This window comes from Rhopalosiphum padi, chromosome 2 (genome assembly GCF_020882245.1).
Source record: "Rhopalosiphum padi isolate XX-2018 chromosome 2, ASM2088224v1, whole genome shotgun sequence".
In the NCBI taxonomy this organism is placed as follows: Eukaryota; Metazoa; Arthropoda; class Insecta; order Hemiptera; family Aphididae; genus Rhopalosiphum; species Rhopalosiphum padi.
The window spans coordinates 46,525,111-46,533,424 of record NC_083598.1 but is presented as its reverse complement, the minus strand read 5'-3'; the positions used below and the strand labels follow the sequence as shown (position 1 = coordinate 46,533,424).

The 8,314-nt window shown below is 29.1% G+C and overlaps 1 protein-coding gene across 6 annotated transcripts; it reads right to left on the bottom strand.

The window, feature by feature from the left end:
- Positions 1-3,245, bottom strand: LOC132920937 (cuticle protein 19-like). Of its 6 annotated transcripts, none has more exons than XM_060983684.1 (4): positions 3,079-3,245; positions 2,870-2,980; positions 1,869-2,125; positions 1-478 (listed from the first exon to the last, which is right to left on the bottom strand). In XM_060983684.1, exons 1-3 carry the CDS (start codon positions 3,088-3,090, stop codon positions 1,895-1,897), a joined length of 354 nt encoding a protein of 117 aa, XP_060839667.1. In that variant the 5' UTR covers positions 3,091-3,245; the 3' UTR covers positions 1-478; positions 1,869-1,894. The 6 variants fall into 6 exon arrangements, with proteins under 6 accessions (XP_060839667.1, XP_060839665.1, XP_060839668.1 ...); XM_060983682.1 differs by having other exon boundaries at positions 1-465; XM_060983685.1 differs by having other exon boundaries at positions 1-452.
- Between the last annotated feature and the right edge of the window lie 5,069 nt (positions 3,246-8,314).

Below are 8,314 nucleotides of genomic sequence, written 5' to 3'. Positions count from 1 at the left end.
TTGTAAAATAAATGTGTTATGTATTTGTGGTAATAAAATTTTAAAATTATATATATTAATTACAATATTGGTATATAATATTACATATGTACCAGCCGTTATAAAATACAAGGAGTATTTTTAGATTATACTCACGGTATATTACAGAATGTACTGTACAGTAATAATAAAAGTGTACAATATTAATACTTTAACATACCGTGATTATTTCTAAGTTACAATATAAAATAATACGTAAAAAAAATGTATAAATAATATAAAAATAATAATAATATAATAGTAATGATTATAATATGTATAAAAGTATAATAATATGTATGAATATTTTGCTGACAAATAAGTCAAACCAATTAAATAAAATTAAGGACTAGATTGTTATTTAATTGTTTTCCTGTGTCCTTTATATTGGAAAATGAGTATAGTTATCGGAAGTTATAAACCATATAATTACCCTGGAAAGATCATCTGAAAGTAAAATCTATTAATGTTGCTTATATTATATAATGAATAATATTAAATGTACCTGTTTGACATATTTTTTATGAATATTAATAACTATATATATTGTTAATGATTAAATATATATCCAAAAATCGACACATTTATATACAACTCGTAGACATAAATTTATATTTGAAATATTTTTATGGTATATAATATTAGGAAAAAGATTAACCAATTAATTTTTAGATATTAAATTATGGTATATATATACCGTAATATATTATTTTTATATATTTTTAAATTTTATATCAAATCAGGTAAAATTAAATGCACTTTAAAAGAAGATATTATTCAGTATTCGCCAACTATAATACTTGTATAACTTGTACAATGCACAAATACAAGTATAATTATTTTTTATTCTATTTTATAGTTTAACTTGGATGTATATCACGTTGATTTTGAATCAAAAACTCTTATGTAAAGTGCACTCGGGGTTAGGCTATATATTAATCTGTGAATAAAACGTCTTACACGTTTTAGATAAAGTTAAAAACTTAGAAATATTTTGAACAATAATAACCATAAAAGTTCTAATTCGATTATTGATTAATATTATTTTAGTTTGAAGTATCAACAGTATATAAAAAAAAACATTTAGTTTACAGTTATGGATCGTTAACTATTGGCCAATTATTTATAATAGTATAATAGATTATTAGTCTATGATGCTTGTTTTTTGTTATGACTTACAAATGGACTTTTCGAATACAAGCAAAAACCCATTTATAGCTATACCATTTTAATCAATGCAAAACGTTAATAATAGTAAATCATACATTGTGAGATTATATAATAGTTTAATATTATAATGTTAAGCTATTATACTAGTAACCCATTTTTAACAAAAACATTTTTAAAAATCATAATATTATAGATTATGAATACACTAGACACAGTATTCAATCGTGTTATACATTTCATCTGAGTTCACATTTACTATTTCATATAATTTATTACGCGATTGTACTCTGATATCTCTAGACATTGTTAAAATTAATTATGAAATCGATTCTTTAAACCTGTCATAAACGATTCTAGGTTATATGCGTGTAACGATTTATACTACAACAAAGTGAAAAATAATCAATTTATTGCCAATTAAATTTAAGAGTTTATAATATTATAATCTTTTTAAACGCGGACACGAGTGACTGGTTTCGCCATAGGGAAAAACTGGAATATTTGTCACCAAATAACAACGATGAACGACGAGACGTAAATAGACGATTATGTATCGTCGACACTTATATGTACGGAGACACGGAGTTTTTCGAGGAAATTTAGTAAAGAACTCAAGTAAAAAAATAAATAAAAATAATAATACGACATGTTAGTATACATAGGTAATAATTCATTAGTACCTACTGCGTTATTCACTTTCAGCTGTTTAATAGTGTTCGTAGTGGTCTGGATGGTTGGAGTGACCGGTCTTGTGAACGACTGCGTTAAAACCGTTTTCCTTGTCGGCTACGTATTCGACGGTCCTCAACGTACCATCGGGGTCGTGCACGCTGTACGATCCCTTCACCACGTCACCATCTCTGTACTCGTGCGCGGTCTTGTAGTCGCCGGTGTGCGGGTCTTGCACGCCGTATTTGTAAGAGTATTTTGGATGAGCCTGCGGGGAATACAACATGCACAGTGTACAAATTGCACACACACACACACATACGCGTAAATTAATCGTTTCTATGTATTGATATTGTTAATCGTCGTTCAACTTTGGTGTTTAGAATAAGAAGTGAAAAATATACATTTTACTGGGTGATCTATTTGACCGTAGGTCACTTATTCCCAAAATGATATAATAATATAATGATATATTTTTAATATATCTTAAAACAACATTTTTCTAAAAAATATGTATTTTTTATTGCCATCATCTTTTAAATTTTATATTTTTTATCTATTATTCCAAAGCAAAATATTTTAGTGAATACTTTAACACATAAAAATCGAATTTTGGACGTGTAGTTTTTGAGTTATAAATATTTAAAGATTAGATGAAAGGAGTGATGGAGTATCCAGAAAAATGTTGATCCGCTACTCCGCTCGATTAAATTTTAAATACTTATAACAGTTATAACTAATAAACTACTTGTCCGAAATTTAATTTTGATACATTTTAAATACTACGAATAAAATTCTACTAAGGAATACGAAATTATAAATGTATAATTTTATGCTTTCGTTTGAAAGAGTAAAAAACTTAGACAATTATAACGATAAAAAAAATGAAAATGTCGTTTTGTAATGACTTAAAATCGTTTTAAATATATATTTTCAAAAACATTTGTGTTTTCTGAAATAATGGGTGACACCGTATATTAGTAGATAGTTATAGTTAGTTGGTGATACCCACATAGTAGTCCACGTGGTCGTCGTCGTCGTGTCCAGCGCTGCCACCGTAACCTTGAGGATATGACTGAACCGTAAGACTGACGTACAGCAAGACGCAAGAACCGACAATAACCTTTAGTGAAAAAAAGAATAAAAATAATAGTAAAAAAAAAAAGTAGTTTAATCGACGAGAAAAAATGTATCTGAAATGGACACGGTCTAACAATGTACCTTTGACAACATTTTTCTTGACGTTGAAAAAAACACGAGTATTTACTATAATATTATAATAATATATAGGTACGGCGTATTATACAGAGGACGATCGGAAAACGGCTTAAGAACTGCGTACACACGTTCTAGATCGATTGATGGCGAGTATCTATTGTATTCCGTACTTCGACCAACGCTATATATATAACTGCATCGTTCCACACAGTCTTCCACTTCTTTTCACACGGTCCGTGTTGCAAACGCAAACATTGCATAACAATATCATATTATATTATAGGTATAATAATAAACGTACAATAAACGCACAGTATTTTGTTTACATGTCGAAACGGTCCATAGGATGTGTTCATTATTGTCATTATTATATTTTAGTCATTATATTATATATATATATTTTTTTTTGTAAGTGATATGGTTTGCTTGTAGAGGTTTCTAAAATGGATTATTTTATTATGCGTCGTAGTAATTTTCAACCCCGTCAGGGCGTTCGTAATATAATATTTGTGTTATTGCTCGATTAGGGTCGTAACAGTAATGCATTGCGCGCGTATATCGATATATTATAATATAGTTATTTATTTCTAGTTCAATATCCATATGGTGGATAGACTGCAGTTGTTAGCCGATATTTTATGTAACACTATTACGAACCGTTTATTAGTAAGTTATTACTATGTACTGACATTTGATAGCCAAACCGAACACAGTTAAACCACAAAATAATATTTATATTCCATGTATCATAATAATAAGTTTCTCGAAGAACAAAATAAAAACTACTTATTGACTATTATTATATAAATAGTGAGTACATTTCAACAGGATAAAAAAATGTATTATAAATGTATAAATTTAAATATATACCTTAGTACCTATTCAAACGAACTCGTGTTTTGCGACTGTTAAGTGTCTGATGTAGGATTTTCTAAATATCTAAACGATTGCATATTTTTAAAACGATACTCTTTATTGTCCAATCAGCTTTTGATATCTATGTTATTGTCATTGTTTATCTTTAAAACCATAATGATGATACATTTATATAAATATGTTTAAATATTTTGATATATACAGAGTGATTCTTTTATCATGAACCACAAGTTATTTCAAAAACATGAATAGTTTTTGAAAACATTTTTTTACATAGTTTCAAGTTGTTAAAAAAACAACGTTTTTATTAAAAAAATTATATTTTTTAAGTTTTTTAGTTTTTTGAATGACAACATCGAGTTTTAACTTTATATTCCAAAGCAAAATATTTTTTTGAGTATTTCGATACATAAAAATCGAATTTAGGGCGAGTAGTTTATGAGTTATAAGTATTTAAAGTTTTGATGCGTGGAGTGGTATGGTACGGGGTAACCCCAAAAATGTTTGTCCACTACTTCGCTTGTCTAAACTTTAAATATGTATCTCAACTACTCGTCCTAAATTCGATTTTTATGTATCAAAATACTCAGAAAAATATTGCGCTTTGGAATATAAAATTAAAACTCGATGTTGTCATTCAAAAAACTAAAAAACTTAAAAAATATAATTTTTTAATAAAAACGTTGTTTTTTTAACAACTTGAAAATATGTAAAAAATGTTTTCAAAAACATGAATACTTTTTGAAATAATGAGTGGTTCATGATAAAAAAATCACTCTGTATTTATAATTTGGAAATACTAACTATACCTACCTAGTTAGAGCTTAGCAAAGTATAATTATAAAGCAACGATCAAATAATAATATATTCTCCATCCATGTTCAGATTTTTATGACAAAAATATAATTATTTTAATTAACTAATTATTTTGTTTTAAATGTTAAGGCGTGTATGAATTTTTTAAACAAGATGTTTTATGCATATTTTAATATTTTACTAAACCTCAACTTGATTCATAATTAAGATGATATTTGTTTCAAAATAAAAATTATTTGGATTTAAAACTTTTAAAAAATGTAACTTTGCTTACATTAAATATAAGACATATTAGATAAATGAATATGGCCGTAACACGTATTTAGAATTTTCACAATTGACTTATCTTCAATACGATAGGTGAGCACATTTTTAATAAAAATCATAAATTTTTTAATTTATGTATACTTAAACATAATTAATTATTTCTTCTATGATAATTAATAATTATAATTTTTATAAGATACATTTTAAATTACAGAGCTTGATGTCGTAATTTAGTGACCTTCGAAAAAATTGAACGGCCTACATATATTTTTCTTCTTTAAAAATATACATTGTCATTTTCTCATTTATTTTTCAATAACATCGTTTAAATTAATAATAAAATGTATAAACTCTTGACAATGATGAAAAAATTACTATTTATTGAATGTAGTAAATGACTATGTATACCTATTACTCATACTGACAAGCATAACCATTCAACCATATACAATTGTTAATTAGGTATGATGTATATATATATATATATCAAGAAGGCAATAAACCTTATAGCCGTCTCTTTACTTTTCAACACTCCAAATTTTAATTTGTCGATATCAATATTGTTTTGTTATTTATAGGTACTGAACATTATGGTTTGGTGGCCATATTAACTTTTAAAAAAATATACGTAAAATAATCACAACTGAGTAGTAGGTAAGGAAAAATGTGTAACATTAGATTTTACTAGTCTTAAAATTGTATTGATAAAAAAAATTTCAAGTTATAAGATTTTTTTATTTGGATAGATAATTTAACGTGGGTTACTGGCGTTACTGCAGAGTAGTTTCAAAGATCATCTATTTGAATATATTCTGCAAGTATACAGTTTTAGTGCCCAATACCAGTTATTCGAAAAACTATAGATTTTAAAAACTTATGTAGGTTGGTAGATTGTTGATATGTATCTATTTTTCATTTTTATAATACTAACTAATATTTTTTTTAATTTTTTTGTTTTTTTACTAAGAGGAAAATATTAAATTAAAAAAGTTTGAAAAAATATATAAAATTATAAATTATAATTAATAATTACAAAATATTCTTTTTTACTTTCTCGATTTTTTCATAGTTAAAAAAATAGTTATTTTTTGCTAGATTTTCATTTAGCGTGGTAGATTACCGAAACTGGAGAACGGATTTTGTTATGGGGGTTTTGTTAGATTCACATTGGCTAGGAGAAGTGCTATGAAGATTTTCAGAACTTTAACTTCAATTGTTAACTCGCTACAAAGCTATAAAGCTGAAAAACATAAACAACGGCCACTAAAATGTATTTTAATTTTTTTTGAAGCTGTGTAGTGAATTAACTTTAAAATATAAAGTTCTGAAAATCTTCACTGTACTTCTCCTAGCCAATGTGAATCTAATAATACCCCAAACAACAAAATACGCTCTCCGGTTTCAGAGATCTATCCCACTAAATGAAAATGAAAATAAAATACATTATACATACATATTGCATACGACTAATACATTTCTAAAAATTGAAAATCAAGAAAGTTTACATTTCGATCTCTGACTTGACAAGCGTTTTTTCATTTAATTACACTAGGTATATGCAATCTTTAATCATTGCAGCCCTAAAAACGAAATTAATTTTGATGTAGAACTTTGATCGAATTCAAAAAGGAGCTTTAACTGAACTATATTATAGTATAGCTCCAAAGTCCAAATACTGTAATCATATAACTACATTACGTTAAAACGTATTGTAAAATATTTAAATAAACTATCAGTTCTTTTAATGAAAAATTAGTAAACTACGTCCAATCTAATCTAAGATCTATGGAGTATTTTTACATAGGTAACAGAAAATCAAAATTTACTGAAAAAATACAATATGTAATCCCTGCACATTATAATACATTTATACATTTGGTGTCGGGGATCGTATTTTATACGGAGTTTAGACGTACACATACATACAGTATTATAGATTGTAATACATTCGATATTGTGGCTCATCGTAAAGACGGCTAAAGATTTGCCGCAGAAATGGATAAACGGGCGGGAAAAAAATACATAAACACTGAACAGCCAAAGACCTATAGAGGTTAATAGGTATATTATAGGGCCTATAATATAGGCTAATAATATTATAAACGATATGTATATATTATAATACAACCGAATAAATAAAAGCCAAATAAATAAATATGCATATTATTATATTTTCCTGTCGCGCACACATACACACACATTTATATAATGTGTAACATTGTTCTAAATTATAATTAGGTTAGATTTGTTTAACGGCATCGTTAATCAACGTGCCGCGGCGGTGTAAACGCGCATTAGTATTAAATTCGGGCATGGCGTTTCCAAATTGCGGACTGATATAAATTCGGCATGACAAGTCCGTCGAACGAGAAAGAGAGAGAGAGAACAACGATAGGAAAACGTGTGTCGAAACTATACCGCCGTCCCGACTGTGAACGGATCATTCGCCGCACGCCATGGCTAATCGCGACAACAACTATACACGTCGACTATATATACACTGCGAGCGGGTTGTGCAAACCACCAAAATACACTTAACAAGGCGTGATTGAGCACGGCGGCCTTGTGTTATTCCGCGGAAACCCAACACATCGCGCAATGACTGATAACACACAACACACGCACGCACGCACGCACGCACGTGCACACTGTAACGTGTACCGAATCATTATGTCGTCTAGTCAGTACATATACTATAGTATGTGCTCAGCGGGTGTCTGTGGCGAGAGGGATGAACGCGAATGATTTTTCGACGTGTCCTAACCTAACCTATCCTAACCTAACCGCGGAATACGCAGATTATTGCGGGCTATTTGCTAAAGTCGCGTTATTACTGCGCTACATATAATAATATATTATACAGCGGCATCGCGCGGTGGGATGTGCGCCGCGGGGACGTTACGTATGTCATGTTTTTTCATAAACCTTCACACGAGTTCGTAGCGAGATTTGTTCTTTCTACGAACACCGTTTGACGTATAATATTATTATACTGCAGTTAGGGGTGTTTCGATTCGTATATCGATTCTGTTTGTCCGCACGATTTTACCGTCGATGCAGGTAGATAGATATATAGGTACACCGTTTATACGTCGAATAAAGCGTTCGACTCTGCAGAAGCGCTGACGAAAATGTAATTCAGGAAACCAGGAGATTGCTGCGAGAGGCTGGAGTTGCCGAGCTATTTGATAATATTATGCTCGCAAGTCGCGACGGGCGGCGAGACACGGGATTGCCGTGCGTCGTCGCATCGTCTCGAAATATTTTTACACGATAATAA

Bases quoted from the DNA above. Each gene is read 5' to 3' on its own strand.
- LOC132920937 (XM_060983684.1), bottom strand. The intron at 2,126-2,869 runs GTGGGTATCACC...TATTCCCCGCAG, and splicing joins ACGACCACGTGGACTACTAT to GCTCATCCAAAATACTCTTA.